The 25,873-nt window shown below is 42.7% G+C and overlaps 1 protein-coding gene across 1 annotated transcript in view; it reads right to left on the reverse strand.

Annotated features, from left to right (window-relative positions):
• prdx3 (peroxiredoxin 3) overlaps nucleotides 1-25,873 on the reverse strand; it is a 42,115-nt gene that overhangs the window by 13,995 nt on the left and 2,247 nt on the right. Inside the window, exons 2-4 of the mRNA XM_039743066.1 lie at nucleotides 19,588-19,690; nucleotides 15,137-15,278; nucleotides 6,704-6,839 (exon numbers count right to left, since the gene is read on the reverse strand). Of these exons, the coding sequence (XP_039599000.1) occupies nucleotides 6,704-6,839; nucleotides 15,137-15,278; nucleotides 19,588-19,690 (381 nt within the window). The remainder of the gene's footprint in view (nucleotides 1-6,703; nucleotides 6,840-15,136; nucleotides 15,279-19,587; nucleotides 19,691-25,873) is intronic.

Raw genomic sequence — 25,873 nt, forward strand, 5'->3', positions numbered from 1 at the left:
AATATACGAAAATGTAGTTGAGTTCCACCTGTCAACCAAAACTAAAGGTTTTACTCGCTGCAAAATAATCTCTTTGAAATCAGGACTTTCTAAAGTAGAAAAATGATTAGAGAGAAATGCAAGTTTATTTCTATGACCATTGCAAATGAGGTTTATTGGCACAACGTACAAACGTTCAGCTGTCTGCAATAAACAAATCAATCAGGAACAATTGAAACAGCTCAACGCAACTAATATCACAAGTGGTTTCTCCATGTTAAACACAAAATGGCACTTTTAAGGACTACAGCTAGCTAACTAGATAGATACTTTGTTAATCCCAAGGGGAAATTCACAATAATATAAAATAAATAATAAAACAATAAAAAATAATAAAAACCCCTCATAAGAGCAGATATATGCAGATAATGAGGTGCACACCTGATGCGATTAATCAAGGAATGCCCCAAATACCTGCACTGGCTAGTCAGGTGCTCACAGTGACGTTTGACTGCATGTTACAAATATGGTCACGTCAAGAGAAGTGTCCAGAAGGTCAAGAGGAGAGATCACTGCCTTCCACAAATAAGGAAAAGGATACAAAAAGATATCAAAGGTGATGAATGCTCCAAGGGATTTCACTGAAAGCACAGGTTGCAAGTTCAAAGCTAACGGAACACTGACTACAGTATCTGGATGTGGCAGAAAGAGGAGACTAACAACAGCTGCCACCAGATTTCTAAGGTGGCAGGTGGCCACAAGTCCTCGTGTGCCTGCAAGAGACCTGCAGCAAGACTTGGTGGCACCTGGCACTGAAGTTTCAATTTCCACAGTAAGATGCATACTAAACGCTGAAGGTCTCCATGCCTGAACCCCATGGCGTATTCCACTACTGGCCCAAAAGCACAAGAAAAATTGGCTCCAATGTGCTCAAAACCATATAAATAAGCCACAGACGTTTTGGGATTCTGTTCTATGGAGTGGTGAAACAGACCTGGAATTTTTCAGGTCTGTGGATCAGTGGTACGTCTGAAGGAGGAAGAATGAAGCAAGTGCTGAATAGTACACCCTGCCTACAGTGGTGGTGGCTGGACGATGCCCTAGGGCTTCTTTGGTTCTTAAGGCACCAGGCAAGATGGATTCAACTAAGAATCAAGAAATGCTAGGAGAAAATGTCATGTCATCTGTGAGGAAGCTGCAGCTTAGGTATAACAATGATTAGAAGTCCACCAAAGGCTTGGATTCAGAAAAAGTTCTGGAAGATTGTAGAGTGTCTGTCACAGTCGCCCGACTTGGACCCCATAGAAAACCTCTGGTGGGATTTGAGGAAGGTGGTAACACCACGTAAACCCAAGATTATTAGTGAACTAGAGACCATTGCCCCCAATGAATGAGCTCAGATCCCTCAGGGACACTGCCATCATGTTTGCGGCAGGTCATAAAAGCAAAATGGTGCTCTGCTAAGAACTAAAGATGCTTATCATGACAGGATGGAATTATTTTGAGACTGCAGTAGTCATTCAAAGTGGCAATTTGTGTTGAATGTGGAGAAAACACACTAATTTAACACAACTAATATTGCATTTAAATTGTTTGTTCGTTCTGAAAGTTTGCTAAGAGGGGACTGGGCGGTCTCATGGTCTGGAATCCCTGAAGATTTAATTTTTTTTTTTCCTTGTTTTTCTGTCCTCCCTGGCCATCGGACCTTACTCTTATTCGATGTTAATTAATGTTGACTTATTTTATTTTCTTATTGTGTCTTTTATTTTTCTATTCTTCATTATGTAAATGACTTTGAGCTACTTTTTTTGTATGAAAACGTGCTATAGAAATAAATGTTGCTGTTGTTGTAATAAACCTAATTTGCCATGAGGGTGGCATACTTTTGGGTGCAACTATACAGATTTAAACACACAGACCTTGTATGGCTGGGGTGTCGAGCAGAATAACCCTGGAGGGTGTCTGCAGAAAAAGTCTGTAAACCAATTATTACACAAACTAGAAAGAGTGGAATAAACGGATATTAACAAGACCAGCGAGACTGACCAACATACAGCAAGGTGATCTGCTGATGATGTTTCTGCAAACTTGTCCGTGAACACAGCTGCACACTCCCACTGTCATGGGCGTTTAACTGTCCCACTCGCAGATTTTAGGCAGGCGGCCATGTTTTTTTTGATGTCTTCTACCTAAAATAAGCTCAGTATTTTTGACAATCACAGCCACAGCAAAAAGAGCAACCAAAGCACTTATATGACAAGCTAGAGTGGATTCACAAAGCACTCCGAGCTCTCCACGTTCTGCACACTTCACGGTGGTGTAGATTTAATTTCAAACAGATACATTTGCCAACACTGCAACAGCAAGTGTCAAGGGAAGGGAGCAGGTGGGTTCAAGGGAAGGGGATTGAGAGGAAAGCGGACATGTATGCCGGTACTGAAAATCCAAAATGATAGTACTGTCCCATTTTAAAATGTGGGCTTTTTGGTAATGTATGCTGCATAACCTTAGTAAGGCTAATGAAAGACGAAGTGAGGGACACGCTGACTGAACCACAACATGTGAACGCAGCACCAGCAGCCTGGCACTAAGGGGGTCAACATCCAGCCGGCTGCAGTGAGGTGTACATGGAGCGACTGTGAGGAAGACTGGGTGTTTGAGCAAGTTGCACATGTTTGTAGGACATCCCAGAATCTGCTATCACAAACAAAAATTCAATTTCATCGTGTTTCATAAAACACATACTTCCTTTATGCAGTGATTATCTGTAATACAGGGTTGTCAGTATGAATTGAAGAGGCCGATTCAGTAAGTTTTCAGTCTTTCATTTTCACAGTTGTACTGATGCCCCGTATGTGGTACAGCGGGTCCACGGCTACAACAAAATATGGACAGATTTTAAATCCATAAAGCCGTGTCTGTCTCCGTGGGTGTGATTGCACGACCGTGGGGAGTTAATGAGGTGATTGGGACGAGTCGTACCTGCACACGTGGGTAGGATCGTTCTCAATTGCTTCATTGGCTTTCTGCGGCGTGTGATTAAGGCGATGTGCCCACGGATACGGGTGTGTATATATACGGGCCGGCATAAGGGCAGATATAAAGGATGTAAAAGAAAGAGGTTAAAGAATGGAAAAGGCAGTCATGGGAGATGGTCCAGACACCAGGAAGAAGGTAGGACAAGCTGGGGCTCCGTGAGGGAGTGCTGGCTGAGGCGCTCTAGGGGCTGCTTCACCCCACTGACTTAGTGTGCAGAGTGGGGCGAGCGAGACCTAAGACCTCCCAATGGATCAGAGGAGCGACTGCGTGAGTGCAAAGGAAGATGGGAGGTGTGCCAACCTCACACGGTCTGGCTAAGCAGTGTGGCGGTAGCCAAGACGAGGGGGCGGCAGAAAGGAGTTTGTGCTGCAGAGGCTCCGCTGGCAACGCCTGTGATGGGCAAGCTGGGGAGACAGAAGGTGGTGGGCTGCAATCGGGTGAAGAGAGACTGCATTTTAAGCTCTATTTTAACGGATTTATTTATGATGGATTTTATCTCCATGTTTCACTGATTTTATGGATTTGTGTTTTTTTAATCACTGCACAACGGACTTTTATTTTTTTTTTTTGAATAAAAGCACCTGAGCATTTTACACCATCCCCTGGCATCAATGAGATTTGTCAGCTCATCTCGGTCATAACTATCGACGGTGTTGGTTCAACAGACTCCCAATGTGGGAAGAGTGAGTCTGTAGCGGACCGGCATCATCACACTGTAGACTTTATTTTAAACCTCAAGAACAGGCATGATTTTATTTTAAACTAGCAAAATACCCGCGCTTTGCAGCCGAAGTACTGCATTAAAATTTTTATTAAGAAGAAAATTAAACCTTTTTAAACTGAGGGAAAATATGCCAATAATTATTTGTTAAGGATCTCTTTGTATACCACGTTGTGAGTTCGGCCCTCCGGTTGTAATCTGACCAAGCTGTGCGCTGAGCTTACTCTTGAGCATGTAACGTACAGTCGGCCATGTGAACAGTAATCTTGTTTCAAATCTCACAGCTTGGATTGCTGCTGTCATAATCGGTTTGAGTTTCATGGTTTGTTTCAATTACGACAGTATTTGCAGGATTTGTTGTGTTGAAGTGACATTTGGCATCTGTCAAGCATTGTAAGCACACAACCGGTTTCATCGATAAAATCACATCCAGCTTTTGAGAGTTTAAACATTCATAAACATCAAAGTGTCCACTACTGAAATCGTCACCTGTCAATCTAAGATGTTTAAGAGGCATTGGCGGTTGTCGAAAGGTGTAAAATATTTGGCCATTTCTGTACACTCGAAAGCGACAGCCGAACAATTCAGCGGCAGCCATCAACTCACATGCAGATCCATAGGTGAAGGGCTTAAGCATTTCACTCTTCTAGTGCTCCTGTGTAGTCTAATTATCTTCTGTACCGTCATCAGTCCACACCTTGAACCTGCCCCAGTCATTCAATACATAAGACACAATGTTCCTCCAGATATCAAGAGTGAGCCTGATATGGCCGTGCAATATGATCATCTCGATAGACATGGTAATGGGGGTTGGAATGATAAAGGAAATGGGTACCTGAGAAATGTAAAGTTAAATCTAAAATACCTACACAATAACTATAATCGTAATAAATGAACAATAAAACAGCGGAGAAGCCGTGGATTAAACAAAAAGGCTGTAGTTATCAGTAGGGAGACGTGAATCCCGTGGCGAAGCAAGGAAGGGAAAGTAGAGACCGGAGCGACGGACGGTCTTATATAGGCAGGCAGCCAACAACGTGGGAGGCGTTAGGATGGGGGACCCAACGCCGCTTCACACGGCGACCAAGCTGCAGGCTATGGACGTATACATGTATGCAAGTAGGATTCAGTTAGCGTCGAGAACCCATGTACCAAATTTCCTGAACATGGGCCCATAAGTAACAAAGACTGTTGAAAAGTTCAATATGGCGGCCGACAGTGGCATCATACCACCGAAATAAGTACGTACATTGGTTTCAGTTAGCTCAGGGAAGCCACCTACCAAATTTCATGAAGATGGGGCCGTAAATAAGAAAGTTCAACATGGTGGACTTTGTTGACCGTTATGACCATTACGCGTAGAATTTCGAAATGAAACCTGCTAAACTTTTGTAAGTAAACTGTAAGGAATGAGCCTGCCAAATTTCAGCCTTCTACCTACACGGGAAGTTGGAGGATTAGTGACGTTGGAAAGTTCAATATGGTGGCTGACAGTGGTGTCATACCAACGAAATAAGTACGGACATCAGTTTCCATTAAAAGTTCAATATGGCGGCTGACAGTGGCGTCATACCACCGAAATAAGTACGTACATTGGTTTCGGTAAGCGCAGGGAAGCCACCTACCAAATTTCGTGAAGATGGGGCCGTAAATAAGAAAGTTCAACATGGTGGACGTTGTTGACCGTTATGACCATTACGCGTAGAATTTCAAAATGAAACCTGCTAAACTTTTGTAAGTAAACTAAGGAATGGGCCTGCCAAATTTCAGCTTTCTACCTACACGGGAAGTTGGAGAATTAGTGATGTTTGGAAAATTCAATATGGCGGCCGACAGTGGCGTCATACCATCGAAATAAGTATGTACAGCGGTTTCAGTTAGTGCAGGGAAGCCGCCTACCAAATTTAGTGAAGATGGGGCCATAAATAAGAAAGTTCAACATGGCGGACATTGTCTACCGTTATCGACCGTTATGACCGTTACTTGTAGAATTTCGAAATGAAACCTGCTTAACTTTTGTAAGTAAGCTGTAAGGAATGAGCCTGCCAAATTTTAGCCTTCTACCTACACGGGACGTTGGAGAATTAGTGATGAGTCAGTCAGTCAGTGAAGGCTTTGCCTTTTATTATTATAGATTTATAGAAAAAAAAGTTTCAGTTAAGAACACAGATTCACATGGCAAATTAGCGTCCCCTATGACTGTGACAAAACAACTCTGACTTGAAGAACACCGCATTTTCCCTTTAAATACCACCACATGACTGCCTCAAATGCTCAATTCCAATCACACACCTGAAAATGTTTCAGTTTAACCAAAGTGCAGTGACACAGGAAAGACAAACAGGAGGTCAGTGACAGCTTATTTTGTACAAATAGGACTGTGATAAAGTTTTCTCTTTTAGTCTTAAAATTTTGCTCATGTGATCTTGTCAGAGTGGAAGTAATATGTAGAGATGGTAGAGGAAGTTCACTGCTAACTAACTAAGCTGGTCGCCAGTGTCGAACCACTCAGTGCTGATCCTCAATGACTCTCTACTGACATAGCAGAGGTGGGATGTAAACTCAACGTTGGGATTACAAGTCCTGAACTTTCAACTCCTGCACTAAAGGAAAACTCTCAGAGGCAGATTTGGACGTTTGGCCCAAGACACAGCTTCTCTATATGTATGCCGCCAGCCACATTCGAGCCCTCCCGGAGGCTCAGGGTTGACGCTGCCATTGTCTCTCAAGCTGGCCACATTGAGACAGCACAAGCGAGACACTGACTGATGCCATTTGGATTACAAACCATCCAATCTACCTCTCTCTGTAGCCAGACTTGTGCACACCTCATGCCACAAAACTCTGTGTGTGTTTGCAGCGAGACCATATAGGAGTGACCACTCTAACCAGTCATTGTTCCCATTTTAACACAACTCTTTTCCAAATGTAGAAAAATGCAAAATTCCAATAACAGGTTCAAACCTTTCTTGGTGTGTTAATCCAGGCCAGGTGGGTGAAGTGCGAATCCACGGAAACTCCAACCACTTCACAGTTCACATCTCGGAACTCTTTGGCTTTTTCACTGAAAGCAATAATCTCTGTTGGGCAGACAAATGTGCTGGAAAAATAAAACCATAGAAACATAAGAATCCAAGAAAACGTTTCGGTAAGAATAAGACATCCCACCCTCCAAAGCCTGACAATTCCATCTTCAAAAGGGTGAATGACGGTCAGAGTTAAGTCTCAAGGTGTTCTCACTCAAAGCAACACTCCACCCAAAACTGGTATTTGTTTAATATGTTACTGTACTTACCCCATGTAGTCTGCAGTAATGGATGTTTGAGAATGGACATAACATTTCTGATAGAAAGGACGTCTATACAGACCAACACTAGACAACGGCAAATACCATCAAAAATGAAAAAAAATCTCTCATTACTCGCGTCTAATAATGCACATGTCAAATCATTCAGTCGTATGCTCACAACGGGCAAAAGGAGTGTATTTCTTGACAAAATAGGGTTAAATAGACTCAGAAAAATGAAAGAGCAAACAGAAATCCCCTTCACGTGGTGGTGAAGCTTTGGACTTGAAAACCTGCACAGCCTCCCCACCACTCATTGGTCAAGAGTCCTGCCTTCAATTCAAAAGCAAGTTGCTTATATTCCAATACAGATTTTTTTTTTTTAAACTAATACCTGAGGAGAAATTGTTTTTTTGCATGACCTTTGGGGGTCAGAGTGCAGGGTCGGCCATTGCACAGCACCCCTGGAGCAATTTTCAGGTTAAGGGCCTTGCTCAAGAGCCCAATAGAGAAGAATCCCCCTTCTGGGCAGTAATGGGATTTGAGCCGGCAACCTTCTAGATGCCAGCGCAGATCTTTAGTCTCAGAACCATCACTCTGCCCACATCTATTATTATCACATTTAAATTAATTATAAAGATCAGCAGCCCCAGCACCGGGCCCTGAGGGCCACCAGTGTTAACATCACCTAATTCTGATAGCTCCTTGCCCCATAACCTGATGTTTTAACCAATGTTGCACCTTAAACTGTAATAATATAACTTGAACCATACTAATGCAAAATGAGCACCTGAATAAAACACTACACCCGCACAACAAGTGGTTATGATGAGACAAAGGCGCATGGCTCCTCCACCCGAGCCACAAACATATCATATGGAAGCAGAGCCCATCTCTTCAGATAAGGCTGTGTCTGCTCACAGATATGCCATTCCACTCACACTTTCCGTTGGACACTTCTTTGCCTTCATTTGGTTTAGTGTCGAGAGTGTGAGGTTCACAAGATGGCAGTTTTTTTTTTGTTTTTTTAAGTTATGTTAGAAGATTCACCAAGGACGTCTGCTGCCTTAGTGCCTTTAACGTGCATGTGTGCCAAGGTCAGACTTGACACGGCTGAGGGAGGCAGCACCCATAAGTGCTGGCAGAAGGCTGTCAGACCAGGTAGGAAACAGGCTGGTAAACCTTCAAGTTATAAGCAGAGCTGCCACTGGTTTAACAAGTAGATCCCATTCCTCTACTCCCGACTCCCCTTTCTAACCGTACCTTCAATATGTTGAAGTGCTGCATCTTTTTTGAAAGCACCATGTAGAACTGCAGATTCTGTTTAATGGCGACAGTAAGTGCCGAGTTGTTTCCTTTCACCCCTCTGTCCCACCTCTGTTAACGTTTAACACCTCATCATATGGCACTTGTGTCTTCCTCGCCCACCTTGACATGAAACTCTGAAATGCACTCCTGGTGAGCCTGCCGACGACTGGCTAACAGTCCCCTGGTCACTGAATGGATACTGCAGCAAGATTGGTTGAAACGTGTCTAAAACACATACCTGGGATGCTGCTTTTTAACAAGTAATAAAATGGAGCAAAGCGCGGCGGAAACAATTCTGAATCTAACGGAGCCAAAGGCCAGAAAACCGAAGCCCTGCATTTGCAGCCGTAAAGCACTTTGCAGGTATTGCATAAATAACAATGGCGTTTCCAAACAACATAGAAAAATGTCAAGATCTGGCATTCTTAATCATATTTGTTTTTTTAATTCCTATAAAAAGTCATTATTGGGTCATTCTGTAACACCCAATAAAGGGGGTCTAAGGCAGCAGTGCCCCAGTGGCTACAGGTTTTCATCCAGACCAACTTTACTTTGAATTGGACTAACACTTTCATTAAACTCCCAAAACTTGGAAGAAATACAAACAATTCAAAACTAGATATTTAAATTCTTAATTGGGATATAGCAAACATTTCTATAGTTTAATCATTTTATCTTCATTTTTTAAGCTTTTCATTTCACTTTTTTTAGTATTTAGGCCATTATTTACTGAAGGGTCTGGAGTAGAGGAAGCTGTGGCCTTTCAGAATTCAGTGCCCCCCTGATGCCTGCTCGGCTTGCCAAAGGCAAATTAACAGGCAAATGACAAAAAGAGAGCCGAGCGCCAAGGCAAACATACAAAGTCGTAATAAACACAAATCTCACAGATTGTCCAGTTTGCCGAGGACACAGCTATGCTAGGGCTGCATAGCCTAAGAGCAGGCTTACCAGAAAGGAATGGCGAGTCGGTCACACTGGTGTCAGGACAAAAAGTCTACACCTGGATATCAGCAAGACAAAGGAACTGATGGTGGACTTTGGGAGAAAACCGCAGAGGCACTACCAGCCCCTCAGGTGCAGCAGGTGGGCAGTTTCACAAAGGACCCGACATGGTCCAAAAACCTTGGTGAAAAAGGCCCAACGACGTCTTTACCACCTCAGACTCCTCAGGAATTTCAGGCTGCCCTCCCAGATCCTAAAGAATTTCTATCAATCCACCACTCAAAGTATGCGGACAGGAAGTATCACCGTCTGGTTTGGAAACTGCAAGGTTCTGCTGAGAGTGGTGTGGTCAGATGAACGCACTCCTGGGTGTGCACTCGCTAACGTCCACGATGTCTACACCAAGCAGTGTCAGACCAGCCATCCCAACAACGGCCTCTTTTCTGTGCTGTGGTCAGGTCAGCGCTACCAAAGCCTGAAGACCACAGAGACTGAGGAGAAGCTTCTGCCAACAGTCCATACACATCCTGAATGCTGATGGTGCCTACAGCTACATGATCACCTACACCAGATTCTTTTATATTACAGTTATTCATTATTTTTAACACTGGCCTGGTACATTTTATGGAGTCGAGAATTTACTGTCTCTTTATATTCTTCTAATGGAGTCTTAGAGTTCAGCAAACAAGCACTTCACTGCATATCGTGTGGTGTAGAACTGACAAATAAATGTAACAAAATTTGACTTGACACTGCTGCTCATTTCTAAATTCAGATTAAGAGAAGATGACAAATAAAAGCCCAGCTAATTCAACACAATGTGCCTGAAACCTGGCTGGAATAAAAACTTGAAGCCACAGCGGTACCCCAGGACCTAAAGCAACTTGGGAACAGCTACTGTAATGTAATGCAGTAAATAAGAGCACGGTTAATTATAAGAGGAGTCCCAATTAAACACGCGTCTCAGATGGCACACAGACTCACACCCGCTGCAGCCCCCCACGAACTTGACTGGAGTAGTGACGTGCTTGGGGAATCACGAGTGGGAAATGTCACACTAAAGGTTTGTGCATGTGGTCATGGCTCTCAGTAGAAGAATACAAGGAGTTTACCAAATGATGACACAGTGCCGACTAGTTTAGGATTGGTACTAAAAGTTGGACTTTGGTGTTGGTATCCGCTATCAAACCTCAGTACCAGTGCCAAAATAGATCCAAAGCAAATACCGGATAACTCCAAAACCCCCAGTCTTGCTCTACCCGACTGCGCTGACCTACACTCGCCTTCTCTCTTGAAAGCTCTGAAGCCCCATCCGCAGTAAGGAGATCCGCCATGAAATCCCAGTAGAACTGAAGCAATAAGCTGGGTGGGGGGTTTCAACTTCACAGATGTCTCAGTTGCTTCAGATCAATGGGGGTTCCACCAATGGTAGAAGTTCCCATCATACTTTTTGGTGCCAAACAGAGTTGTGTTGCAGTGCAGCAGTCTATTAGCCGGTGAAAGCGCTGTGAAGATGCAGTCCGTTACAGTTCTGCATTCGTTCAGTTGAATAGCGCTCACGGAGCATCGTATCTTCAACTGCCAGTACAACAAATAGCTCTGAGCAGGCGTCAACCACAGCAGCAAATGTTGTCATCGCTGCTCTTGTAAAAAGAATGGAGATGAATGGCATCAACTCAGAGAGGGAAGAGGCTAGTTCACTTTACCACGTCAACCTCACTGAGAGAATCAAACTGAATCAAAAAAAAAAAAAAAAAAGCAAGCACTAACTTTTACAAGGAGCCAAAATTTACCCCGGGTGTTACAGACTCAAATCAAATGAATGTTATTACATTATAGTAATAATGATATCGGCTCACTACTCAAAACGCAGAGCGCTTGGCCTCAAACCCACAGCCTTTGGGTTATGAGGCAGCAGATCTTACCTCTGCACCATTCAAGAGTACAGTAATCCCTCGCTATATCGCGCTTCGACTTTCGCGGCTTCACTCCATCGCGGATTTTATATGAAAGCATAACTAAATATATAACGCGGACTTTTGGCTGCTTCGCGGGTTCTGCGGACAATGCGTCTTTTTACTTCCTGTACATGCTTCCTCAGTTGCTTTGCCCAGTTGATTTCATACAAGGGACGCTATTGGCGGATGACCGAGAAGCTAACCAATCAGAGCACACAGTTAAGTTCCTGTGTGCTGAATGCAGTGTTAACCAGGAAGTCTCGTTTCACTCATTCAGCATCAACGTGTTTCGCTGTGTAAAGAGTTGTGCTCTTTTGTGTTTATCTTTGTGTGTAGTCAAGCCCTTCATTGTGGCTCCAAAACAAACTGCTCCTGCTTCAGGGGCCGTGCCCAAGCGCAAACGGAAGATGTTAACGATTGCCGAAAAGGTAAACGGTTTGGATTTGTTGAAGGCTACGATTCTTTTTATTTAAAAAGTAGGAAAGGAATAGAAGATCTACGGCCGCAGTGTCCTTTTAACCAGGGTACAAAACGAGTTGTAAGTGGATGTAATAAGGCAGTAGTCTGAATCTGCTTTAGGGATTTGGATTGAAGAAGAACAACGGCAGTGCTACACAATTGCCTGAAGTGGCTCCTTTAAGGGCTGTAACCAGGGCTGTGGAGTCGGAGACAATTTTGGGTACCTGGAGTTGGAGTCGGAAAAAAGTTAACCGACTCCGACTCCTACTAAATTTAAATGGGAATTAAAAAAGTAAGTTGAAATGTCCCAATTCACAAACAGTCCTAATGAACTACTTCTCTGCTGTAAGAATAAAGCCCAATGCATGCAGGGCATAATGTTACCACAAAACGAACATGTCAAGTATCCATGAAGCATGCTTTTCATTGACTGTATGCGTCACTATATGGGATGTAATGCACAGGTAAGGTGCAGCACTGCTTTCCATTGTGTCGTGTTCCACTGTTACTGTGAACTGTGAACCTAGCCTAAAGCCCCCCATACATTTACAGATGCACTGCCGATTTTTCAGCCGTTCAACGAGTCATCACGCGTCAAACGCCTGAAAAATCATCTGGTGTGTTCTCATCTCCATCGGCTCCCCTTCGCTATGCGCTAGTGAAGGGGGCAGAAGGAGCCGAGAACACAGATCTCCCTACCTGTCTCCAGCAGAGGCTCGTTCTGCTGATCAGCTGGCCGGTGAGTGACACAATGCACTAAACTTCCGGCTGGCTGACAGAGGAAACGGCCACTGCAGCAGACAGAGGCATCACATTACTTTGGATGGGGGCGGTCGAGATTTTCGGCAAGCTGGATCTGCCCATCCATGTGGACACCCGCAATCTGCGGCAGCCAATCAATTGTGTTTGTCTTTAATCTGGCATTATAGTAGAGTGTTGGCTTCCTAGCCAGTAGTTCTGTGGTGAAATGACATGTATGTTGCCTTCCTTTCCTTCAATGGATGTAGAAAATACATTAGCATAGTATATACATACAGAGGAGTCGGAGTCGGAAGATTTAGAAACTGAGGAGTCGGAGCATTTATCTACTGACTCCACAGCCCTGGCTGTAACGCTCTCCTTTGTTGTGCAGTAAAATTAAACTCATTGTTATCGGACAAGTCATCGTGTCATTGTTGGTGAGTAACCATAATTCATTTTCTACTTACAGTACTTAGTACATGTACGTACGTTTAGTGTCACTGTACACACGTTTACTGTATACAGTTTTTCTTGCATTGTACGTATTTATTGCTGGTGGCCTGTCTATCGTAATGGCTGTAACGGAGACACTCGATATCTTTAAAATAATATTTAGGTTTTACAGTATATAAACAGTGTGTTTATATACAGAATTTCAATGAATCTTACCTAATATCTAAGAGAATACAAAGGGATTATGCTGTATAACTCTGTGGGGAATATTTATAAACCGTGTTTGAGAGTTTATAAGGGCTTAAAATATATAAAAATAACCATAGAAACATATGGTTTCTACTTCGTGGATATTCACCTATCGCGGGGGGGGGTCTGGAACGCAACCCCCGCGATCGAGGAGGGATTACTGTATACGTATATAAACTTTCTGTCGACTGACATTTGAGTTTGGGTTTTTAACTCATCGAAAGGCAAAATGAAAATCAAATGATTTATTTTTTCTTTGGTGTTTATGTGATATTTGGACTAAAGCCTTCACACATTATACACGCCATATCATTAGTATAACATGGAAAAGGTTTCTATTTTAGCAATGTGCTCAGCAGTTCCTGTCATCCTGCTCTTACACAGATCATGGCAGACACAGAACACACATGAAATGTTCGTATTCCAAATAACGATATATTATTATTATTTACCTGATACAACTCCAGACACCTCACTACCAGATAAAGAGACTTGAGTTCTGAGAATTTTACGACAGACTCCGCTCTGCCGGTGGGGCTGATGGGATAGCAGGCTGCTCGTGCTGATCGGCACATTTGCAGAACAAAAGAGGCTAACAGAGAGCAGCAAAGGAATTTAAGATGGCCCAGGATTACAAGTTTTTTCGTAGGCTTCAGGGATTCTAATGTTAAGGTTGGCTTGAGAGGAAAGCGGACATTCATTTCTGGCACCAAAAACCCTGAAATGCTGGTACCATAAAATTAAAAAATGTGTTACTTTTTGGTACTTTTCCAGTATCACTATACTGTGCAACCTTATGTTGTATGCTGCAGATTTAGTTTATTTTTTTCTTCTCGTAATTTTTATCTCGTTTCAGAAGCTCTTTGGTGCTCCGCACTTTCTGATCAGAGGGGGTTTCTCGACTTCATGGGTCAATCCAGGGGTCAGTCCAGTTACCTCTGGGTTAAATTTGGCCACACCACTGAAATCCAGCATTCCCTGATAATTTCAAGTAAAAGCTTCCCTCTCTTTGTGTTATAGTTAGTGGAAAAAATCAGGCAGTTAGGGTTACGTTTTGGGTTTTTGATTTCTGTTCCACGGATTTTTTTTTTCTTTTTCATATTAACGCCTCTCAGTTTAGATGCTCACAGTAACCCATGAGACCTTGTCAATCAAGTGCTGAACACTCACCTAATTATATAAAATGGAAATAAAAAGAAATAAGCGCAGTCAAAAAAAGGGCATTTGGAGGCTGACTTGAAATTGGAATAATATGATACCCACTTTGTGAATTTCTTCTGCATTTCCAGAAATGAAAAAGGAAAAAGTGAGCAGCAATCAAGAGCAACCTTACATTTGACCCAAAAACCTACCCAATGACGCACTCAGTCTAAAAGATGAAACGCGCGCACACCTCGCTGGTTCCTCCGATTATCTGCTGCAGTAGAGGCTAGCAATGCCCGGTCTTCTTATACGGATATGAAGTTTTAAAATCTGCGAAACTACAAAAGCCTTGAAATGCACACAAAGTTAAAACATGCGATATTTTAAATACTTAATCTGTTACTTATGGCGGTAATTAGGAGTACACGGTATGTAGAAGTTAATTTCAGAAAGAAAAATGGAAAGGCTGTCGTAAACAGAACTGCTGTTGAGCTTCACTCAGGCTTGTACTTCAGAAGAGCGACCATCGGTCAGCTGTCCACTGGTAAACCCCGTGATCTGGACAAGTCACCTACTTGTTTCATTTCAGGCTTAAACGTTGTGCTGCTGAGCATCTGAATGAACACGCTGGCACAAGATTTCCGGTTTATTTGGCCAACCATAACATTAGTGTCAGTGAAAGTAGAGAAACACACAAATTCCAAAGATTCACAGGCATGCATTAGAAATGAATCCCACCACCCACACCAATTTCCAGTCCCAGACGTCATGCACTAAAGTTTTCTTTACGACACCCAATCACGGCACACAGCTTCTACAATGAACAGAAAGGCTTCACAAAGCAAATAACACGCTTACAAGTCAAGCGGATAGAAGAAGAGGACCAGGTATTTGCTCTTGTAGTCATCCAAGCTGATCTCTTTAAACTCTCCATGGACCACCGCAGTGCCTTTAAAGAATGGTGCATGCTGGGTGACGGCTGGTGCCCATCTCGAACAACCTGAAAGAAGAGATAAAAGGGAAGTGCATCAGACTCTCAGACTCGCTCATCACCGAGACCGTGAAGTCGTTCTGTCAAATAACAATACATCCATCGCTTCAGTGCACAGTCAATGCTCAACTTTAGCGGGGGAGACGTTGCTAGAAGATGGCGTAGAAGTCAAAATCGCTAATGTTAATATTGAGCCAATGGGAAATGGGGGTTAAGTTCCAGCAGAAACCAAAAACTGTAACCTTTCGGTAGAGACTGCTCAAAATACACTTCTCTGCAGAGAATTCTTTTTAATAAAACATTATTTCTGATTATATGCCATAAACAAAAAACAATTAGTAACGTGTAATACATTTCTAGCTAGTAATTCCCTAGAATTCTGTGACCTTTGGTGCCAATTTAGTTGCTGCTACTGGAAGATACCAAGAATAGTGAGGTGTGGCCCTCGCCTCTAACACTCTTGTGCCTTCACAGCTGGCAGATGGCACTTGAATCGTGAATGATGAGCAGGCTTGAAATAACACATCAGTGACGTCTGCTTTGTGTAGGAGCACGGCGGGGGCGAGTCGAGGCCGTGATCGATGATGGAATCAGCAGCCTCGGTGTCACTTTAGGACAAACTCGCAGCTGACATTTTGGTTTGAACTGCTCCCCACACTTGCACCTTTCATTTTCTTCACTGCTCTGCATAGTTGCAAAGCCCATAAATGTGGGAGGTTGCCAGCACGAAAGTAAAAAAATGTTACAAATAAAATCATTCAAATTTTTAAAGTTATGAAAGTTAAATGTGTGAATGTTGAGGACTGACTGCATTTTATTTATTACATCAAAAACAAATTAAAAGCAAACAAAAAATTAAGGAAAATGTCAAACAAGGCAAAATTCAAAAAATATCAAGAATATATTCCAAAATACTAAACAAAAAAAGAGGAACCCAAAAAACAACAAAAGCTGATCATGAGAGGAAACCAAAAGGACAAAGTCAAGCGGCACGTGAAAATGGGCAAAAGACCGACAAGAACTCAAAATAACTGGGAAGTAAAAATGATGAGCAAGATGACGAGGACAGGAAGAGATGGAAGAAGATGATCTACTGTGGTGACCCCAGCAGGAGCAGCCGAAAGAAGAACAGTAAGCTTAACCTGCATCACAGGTAAATCAATAGAATAATGATGAAGATCAAACGATAAGCGTGCGAGACAACAGTAGAAACAGGCTATGACAGGATTGTGAACTGGCTGTCGAGTGGTGAGCTCTCAAAACTGAGCTGAGAACTTGTGTGGTCTATCATTCCACCCAGGTAAGCAGACATCTTCACGGTAACGGGGTACGTGTGACAAGTGGCGTAGCTCAAGAGAAACGCCTCCAATGTCACACCAACTCAACTACACGTCACAAATCAAAGCCCTAAAGCCCTCTGCTGTCTACTTACCATCTGGGGCATCACAGCTAGGAATCTACGTTTTATCAAAACAAGAAACTTCACTAGATGTCCATTTTAGGTTTGGCATGACAGCAGGATAAGGAGTTTAATTGCTGACATATTTATTTTAATTAAAGCAAGACAAAAAAAAAAAAAAACATACACACACACAAGCGTGAATTCTCTGGCACACCAATAAAGATCACATGCAGCTCAAAGTGCTTGGTTCAGACGCACCTTGTGACCACTCTTGGCATGCTGGAGCAGATTAGGAGGATTACGCGGTTTACTGACCAAACCACAGCAGCCAAGGCCATACATGCAGATGTGACTTTCTTCCAAACCTTCAGTCACTTGGTAGGAATCCAGGCAGACAGATGGGCTTCTAACTTGCGTTTATCCATTAATTTAATTTAAGATGAAAAGAGGTGACAATGCGGTTTTCATGCGGGCGGATAACTTGGTGGCAATGGCATGGCACGATGTCAAACAGGGGCCTTGTCTCTCTACAGTACACACTAACAACACATGTGAGAAAGTGCAGCAACCGACAACTGAAAAGGAGACACCAGTGCAACACGTATTGTAAGGAGTGCAACGTGGCAATGCCCGCTTTGAGCGACATCAGACGTGGATGTGAAATCAGAGAGTACGCAGGCTCAGACATTGTCAAAAGTGAATACTTTTTGTTGATTTGATATGTTAAACCATTGCTTTGTGATCTGTTAAAAAAAAGTTAAGTTTTTGGAAAAATATTCAGCCCTGGGAGAAAAGAAACCAAAAAACAAATTAGCCCTAAAAGAGTTAACACCACGGTGACAGAGTCGGAAACTTATGAGGGGTAAATTTCATGGAAATGTTAGAAAGTTTTTCTTTGCACACAAAAAGAGCCGCAGACACCTGGAATAAGAGACCAAGTAGTGTCTCAAATCCCTCAAATCTTTACGTGACGTTATTTTGGACAATCTAGACGTGTAGAATTAGTAAGCTTTTTGGGCAGAATGGCTTGTTCTCGTCACAACTTCTCTAATGTGGTGATGATCCAGTTGTTGAGCGAACGCTCCCTGCAAGATACGCAGGCCAACACAACTGAACGTTGGTGCCAGAGCACCTCTGAATTTAACATACAATACCATCAAACACAGACAAATGACAACTGCTGCCAAAGGAGCTTCTTACAAGCTACCAGATCATGGGCTCTACTTGGTTTTTCACACATGGCTTCTCCATTTTGGCTTCATTCGTGTCAAATAAATAATGACACAGTGGAATCTGCTTTGCGTTGCTTTACACCCGAGGTTAGGTGAAAATAATTTTAGAACCTGATCAGGACCAGACCTTTTTTTTTTTTTTATTATTATTATTATTATGTCCTGATATGTAACCCTACAACTGTAAACGGGTGCACTTTCTTTTTCACGTGACCGTACATCTTGCGTCACCATGTCATACGGATCACAATATTGACGAAAGTTTCATTTAACAAATTGTTTATACTGAAGTTTAAGCAAAAGTACAGAAAAAGTGTAAGTTTAAAAAATATCTGCGTGTTAATTTCAAAGCCAAACAGAACGAAATCTTATTACACAATGAACACCTCTAACACAACATGGAACAATTTACTTTCAAATGATTACGTTTTACTATTTTTTTACTGTGGTTAATTACTTACTGTAACATAAAATATTTACTTCTATTATCCATGTGTAACAATTCCCAGGAAAATAACAATCAGTTTAAATTGTACATCTGCATCCCCATAAGCGAGTGGCAGAACCGTAGAGAGGCTAGCACTTAGGCACAGGGGTTGGCCAGCAGGGGGCACAGCGCCCTAGTCTCCATTATTAATGTACTATTTTTCTTTTTAAACTTATGCTATTTATGTTATTTGTATGTGATGTTAAGTTCTGTTCTGTTCTAAGCAGCTCTGAATCTACCAAGTCGAATTCCTGTACGCTAAGTACTGGTAAATAAAAGGGATTCCGATTTAGAAACCTTTCCTTCATGAGGTACCAACAGACCATAAGACGTTCATCAGAACAACACACAGTGAATATAAAACACCCCTGAAATGACCCAGCTATGCCAGCTTCCTGCACAATGTTGTATTGTAACCGTTACCTACAAATCTGCCGCAAGCCCTCCCAGCGATTATCGCCTGCATCATACGAAGCTGCTAGACATTTGCCATATTCCGATACCGGCCTTCTCCCTGCCCTTGTCGCACAAAACTCAGGAAATACACATTCAGCTTTACTCCTCCTCATCATCTCCCTCAGTCGAGCTATGAAGTTCTCTCCATGTTCACTTTGAACAAGCCCACCATAAACGGTCTCCATTCCAGACGGCACTTCTACGCGGCGGTCGCTGCGCACGTTAAACAGGCCGGTCAGTAAGCTTATTTGTGGCTGTACAGACCCTTCAGCGTTTGCTCCCTCACACCGTACAGATCGCTCTACTTTCAGTGTTGTATTTTGTGTGTCAAGCACATCGTGAGCTTCTGCCTGGTCTATAATGTGGCTTCCCTCTCTGGCTGAAGCATCGAAGTTTAACTGGCATCATGCCTATGGGATATGGCACATCTCAGGGCCTGTCCCAACAAAACGTGGCCTAATGAGCATGCAAGGAAACTTCACACAATGACGAACCGCCTGATGTGTTTCTGTGCAAATGTCTGCCACTGCCAAATGGCCAATGACTTACACATTCATCAAGTTCTTTTCAGTATATAGCCAGCCTGGGAAAAGTTCACTTCAGGAAAGTACAGATTAGGGGAGAAAAAAAAAATGAAATAATGGAGCAACACCACCCACATACAAGAATGGAGAACGTTCATCCTGCGGTGTAAATCTTAACTAACATGTTGACTAGAAGGTCCCACAGACAAAGACTCACTTGTACTGAAGGAGAATTTCTGCTTGGCGACTGAGCAGCCTGCTGGTCTGCCAAGAACAGCTGCAGTGGCGACCCTGATCCCAGTTAAGGAAGCTCTGGAAGCCTAGAAGGCAAAAGAACGAATAACAGTTGACATTTTGATACATTTATTTGTCTTTTTTCTGATGTCTACTTTGTTTGTGTTTGTTTTTTAGATGTCCCTCTGATTTGAGCGAACTGAACTGCTTCTCAATATTTCAATCCACCAGACAAACTCCAGAGGTAACAAATAACCATTACACTTATTAAACTAAGCTTATAAAACGCTTTCCTTCAAGACCTTGGACTGAGCACAGCTTTCAGGGCTGCTCTGTTTGTATCTGTGACGCAAGTCCGTTTGTTGAGGACTTTGCTCAAGTAAGTAAAGCCAAAGGGCACGGCCAGGTTCTTGCATCACCGCTTCCCCGATGGCCTTCACAGAAGTCTCTTCGGCGGATCTGACCGGACTGGTTTCATAAATACGCAGTAAAACACAATTTAGACACACGTACACGCAGTCCGACGCACCGATTGTGAAGGGGGCTGCAGCCACGGGGCCCACCAGGACCAGACTTCTTAACTGGGGGCTCTCAAGCTCAGTCCTGGGGTACACTGGGAGGCTGCAGGTTCTCATTCCAATCAGGTTCACAAATCAGTGTGATGGGCTGTTGAGTTATCTCAGCTTTCTCATCTCTTATTTGGCATTCAGGTAAATGTGTCAGTGTGATATTTACACTTAAAACAAATTCAGGAACGTGCATTTTTTTCTGCCATAGCTTTAAATATTGAACTTTATTTTATTACATTAAGTTTATTTCATGTTTTTCTCTCCACTTTCTTTAATTGTATCCAAACACAGTTCCTTACAAGAAGAGCAGACAAGAGTACAAATGACACTGAACTCTAAAACAGAGCTACTACTTTAGATTCACAAGCATCCTAATTTGTAAGACTTAAAAAACCTGAGCATTAAAAAATGTTATATATACACACACATACATACACATATACATATACAGTGGTGTGAAAAACTATTTGCCCCCTTCCTGATTTCTTATTCTTTTGCATGTTTGTCACACAAAATGTTTCTGATCATCAAACACATTTAACCATTAGTCAAATATAACACAAGTAAACACAAAATGCAGTTTTTAAATGATGGTTTTTATTATTTAGGGAGAAAAAAAAATCCAAACCTACATGGCCCTGTGTGAAAAAGTAATTGCCCCCTGAACCTAATAACTGCTTGAGCCACCCTTAGCAGCAATAACTGCAATCAAGCGTTTGCGATAACTTGCAATGAGTCTTTTCCAGCGCTCTGGAGGAATTTTGGCCCACTCATCTTTGCAGAATTGTTGTAATTCAGCTTTATTTGAGGGTTTTCTAGCATGAAGCGCCTTTTTAAGGTCATGCCATAGCATCTCAATTGGATTCAGGTCAGGACTTTGACTAGGCCACTCCAAAGTCTTCATTTTGTTTTTCTTCAGCCATTCAGAGGTGGATTTGCTGGTGTGTTTTGGGTCATTGTCCTGTTGCAGCACCCAAGATCGCTTCAGCTTGAGTTGACGAACAGATGGCGGACATTCTCCTTCAGGATTTTTGGTAGACAGTAGAATTCATGGTTCCATCTATCACAGCAAGCCTTCCAGGTCCTGAAGCAGCAAAACAACCCCAGACCATCACACTACCACCACCATATTTTACTGTTGGTATTATGATGTTCTTTTTCTGAAATGCTGTGTTCCTTTTACGCCAGATGTAACGGGACATTTGCCTTCCAAAAAGTTCAACTTTTGTCTCATCAGTCCACAAGGTATTTTCCCAAAAGTCTTGGCAATCATTGAGATGTTTCTTAGCAAAATTGAGATGAGCCCTAATGTTCTTTTTGCTTAACAGTGGTTTGCGTCTTGGAAATCTGCCATGCAGGCCGTTTTGCCCAGTCTCTTTCTTATGGTGGAGTCGTGAACACTGACCTTAATTGAGGCAAGTGAGGCCTGCAGTTCTTTAGACGCGTCCTGGGGTCTTTGTGACCTCTCGGATGAGTCGTCGCTGCGCTCTGGGGGTAATTTTGGTCGGCCGGCCACTCCTGGGAAGGTTCACCACTGTTCCATGTTTTTGCCATTTGTGGATAATGGCTCTCACTGTGGTTCGCTGGAGTCCCAAAGTTTTAGAAATGGCTTTATAACCTTTACCAGACTGATAGATCTCAATTACTTCTGTTCTCATTTGTTCCTGAATTTCTTTGGATCTTGGCATGATGTCTAGCTTTTGAGGTGCTTTTGGTCTACTTCTCTGTGCCAGGCAGCTCCTATTGAAGTGATTTCTTGATTGAAACAGGTGTGGCAGTAATCAGGAAATTGAACTCAGGTGTGATACACCACAGGTAGGTGATTTTGAACAAGGGGGCAATTACTTTGTCACACAGGGCCATGTAGGTTTGGATTTTTTTCTCCTAAATAATAAAAACCATCATTTAAAAACTGCATTTTGTGTTGACTTGTGTTATATTTGACTATTGGTTAAATGTGTTTGATGATCAGAAACATTTTGTGTGACAAACATGCAAAAGAATAAGAAATCAGGAAGGGGGCAAATAGTTTTTCACACCACTGTGTGTGTGTATATATATATATATACATATATATATATACATACACATATACACACACACACATATATATACATATAGACATATATATATACATACAAAGGAACCTCGAGATACGAACAGCTCTGTATATGAGAAATTCAAGATACGAGGAAAGTATGAGCAAAAAATTTGGATCTAAATACGAGCATTGGCTCGTGTAATGAGCCATGAGCCAGGCTGTGGGTATGCGTGACACGTTTCCCGATCCACCTCGACTCAGGGATTCACCCAAGCTGACGCTGCCAGCCCGTCAGCTCACTCAGTGTTCCTTGTTCTCCCGTAGCGGGAGGATCTACGCGTTTGTGCGCTTGTGATTTCATTGTTTCGCTGTAGCAGTTCGCCATATAAGCATAAACAAAAATATCGCAGACATGCAGACGGAGAATAGGAGACGATTGCCCTCAAGAGAAGAGAGAGAGAGAGAGAGAGAGAGAGGCACACGAGCGAGCGAGTGAAAAAGATGAGAGAGAGAGAGAGAGAGAGAGAGAGAGAGACGTGTGTGCAAGCGAGAGAGATAAGGAGAGAGAAGAACCATCAGCTCAGTTATGATCACATGACGCTCAGCAGACAAAGTGTATCCGTACTACTCGTATTGCAAGACATCGCTCATTTTATCAAGTCAAAATTAATTAAAAAATTTAGCTTGTCTTGCAAAACACTTGTAAACCAAGTTACTCGCAAACCGAGGTTCCACTTGTATATATTATTTATCAGTGTTATTTGTTAGGAAAATTGATTTTTATGTTGATATTTGTGGGGGTGCGGAACGGATTAACTGGATTTCCATTATTTTCAATGGGGAAGTTTGTTCTAGATACCAGAAATTCGCTATACAAGCTCAGTGCTGGAACGAATTAAACTCGTATCTCGAGGTTCCACTGTATATTATATTATATATATATATATATGGCGTTCAGTTATAAACAGGAATTTTCATGCTCTGTTCTCATAAAGAGTGCAAGGTGGCCGTGACTCATTAGACAAACACGCGCGTGTTTGAAGTTGTCGTTAGTTGTGCTGGCTGCTCTTTCTTCCCTTCCTCTCAGTTGTAATCAACACGTCGCAGCAGGAGGTACACAGTAGTGTTGCGCAGTGCATTATTATTACGTTTCTGACAAATGAAGGAGTCGTCCTATCTCAGATTTATTCAAGACTTAAAATCAGCTTGAGGAGGAGTGTCTACATTAGACCATTAGAACATTCTAGACGAGAACAGGCCATTCGGCCCCACAAAGCTCACCAGTCCTGTTGATGCTTATTTGGAAGTCCCTAACGTCTTACTTGCGTCTCTCTCAGTCTACAGTGTATGACTGGTGCAAGTCATTCAGAGAGGGACAATCAGGTCTTCGGTCCAATTAAGGAATTTTAAGGAGAGAAGAAATTCAAGTAGCGAGGAGGTTATCGACGCTGTGCAAGAACGGGTCAACATGCAGTCCAGAGACTTCTGGGAGTAGGAAGCTTCCTGAGCGTTGAACAAGCGTATCGCTACATGGAAATATAGCGTGCAAGTCATTTCAATGTACAAGTGCAGCTCATAATAAATTCATGTTTATATTTGAATGCCCCTCGTAATAATAAAGAAAAATAATTCACTCCAGTGAAACACAAAAAGCCCAATAAAAATTTAGCAAAGCAGCTTTTACACTTTCTGGATTAACACGAAAAAGGCAGAAAATGGGAAGCAAGAGCTCACTTAAAGGCAGGCAGGAGAGCAGGATGGTCCACAGGGCTGAACAGGAGACCCACTGAGCTCAAGGAATACGCCACCTAAAAACGATGCGTTTCTTTACGCACTGCTTAACCCGACTTGTTTGTAGTGAAGTAACTGAAAAGGTTAAATGTCACATCTTTACGGAGAAAAGAGTTAAACCTTCCCGACACAGTGGGCTTCAATGGAGGAGACCAACGTTGAACAAACAGGAAAACAATCAGAATATCCATAAAAAAAAAAAACAAACACCTCACTTTACTCCTGTCTTATAAGGCATATGATGGAAAAATGGGGGACTTAAAGACCCTACACTCCCCGTTAATGACTGGGCAAAAGTCACTCCCGAGTCTTTAGGTTTCCTGTTTACGTGTGTAACGACAACTCCAGAAGTAAGTCTTTCAAAGTCCATCCATTATCCAACCTGCTATACCCTAACTACAGGGTCACGGGGGTCTGCCAGAGCCAAGCCAAGCCAAGACTGGGCACAAGGCAGGAAACAAACCCCGGGTAAAGCGCCAGCCCACCGCAGGTCTTTCAAAGTAATTTAGCAAAAAAAAACATTCATTTTAAATAGCGAAATGTTTTGAGCAAGCGACCGGATTACGAGACGCGAGTGATGGGAGACTTGCTTTTCCTTCTTCATGGACGTTTTCACATCGTCTACCACTGCACTGGTCACTACAGACTTCAGACAGAGCGCATTGTCATTTGTGCCAGGGGGACATTCAGCTTTTTACAGAAGCTCATTAAACCAAAGGGTCTTCTCTTAGCCGATTGGCTGCTGCAGGTTGACACCATTTGGGTCACACAGGGTTGTGGCTCACCGTTGTCCGTTATGAATGTCAGCGGCGACTATCCATAGGGCAGGGGGGGTTTAAAAAAAAAAGAAAAAGGATGGTCATTATGGATGGGGTCTCAAAATCACCAACAAGAGCAAGACTAACTCACAAGAAAAAAGTTTAGGGAACACTATATTAAATAAATCTACCAAGAAGACGAAAATAAAAAACCTTCTGACTTTTCAACTACAGTCCCAGCGAGGCGTCATGCAGACGTACTGCCATTGGCACAAAGGAGCACCAGTCGCATTTCTTCACACACTTTTTCTGAATAATTCATTGGCCGAGAGTCCCGAGTGTCAGTGCGTCACAGAGAGGATGAGGATGTGCAGCATCGTTCAGAAGGTTTTCATTCTCTCCTTCGCTACGACCTCCAGGGGTCCAGAGTCTGCCCCACTTTGTCAAATGTGCCTCTCTCGCCATTACAACACGACATTACAACTTTGGTCCTCGTGCGTTACAACACCGCCACTCAACCCACAAAGCCCTTCTCCATTGCCGTCCCTCTCGCTTCAGCTGACATTAGAAACTTTGAGACAGAAGTAAGGTCTCAAAAGTAATTAAAAAAAAAATCTAATTTTATGTATTCTTGTTTTTGCTTTGTTAATAACGAAATGTAAAAAAAGATGACGTTTTCCACTTGCCAGTGGCTGGGTTATGACACACGAGTACCAGCATTTTTTCTTGGCCATCACCACAAAGTACATGGGATTGGTAACACGTATAAAAATAAAACTTTCTTTCAGGGTGGAGTATCACTTTAAACTGAAAAGGTTCATCTGCTTCAACAGCTCCTCGTAGCTCACACCCACCTCAGTCCTTTAAATCAGCCTCGTCGCTCTTCTCTGGCCTCTCTACCTCCCTTTTGTAGTCTAGAGACCAAAACTGCACCCAGTGCTCCAGATGAGGCCTCACCAGTGTGTTATAAAGCTTGAGCAGAACCTCCTCGGACTTGTACTGGGCACATCAAGGCGCTATATAACCTGACACTATATGCACAAACGTGAGGCACACTTTGCACCCAAGAACGATTTCCTTCACTTTTCTGTAACTCTTACTCTCTACTTG

Source organism: Polypterus senegalus, chromosome 1 (genome assembly GCF_016835505.1).
Source record: "Polypterus senegalus isolate Bchr_013 chromosome 1, ASM1683550v1, whole genome shotgun sequence".
NCBI classification, from domain to species: domain Eukaryota; kingdom Metazoa; phylum Chordata; class Cladistia; order Polypteriformes; family Polypteridae; genus Polypterus; species Polypterus senegalus.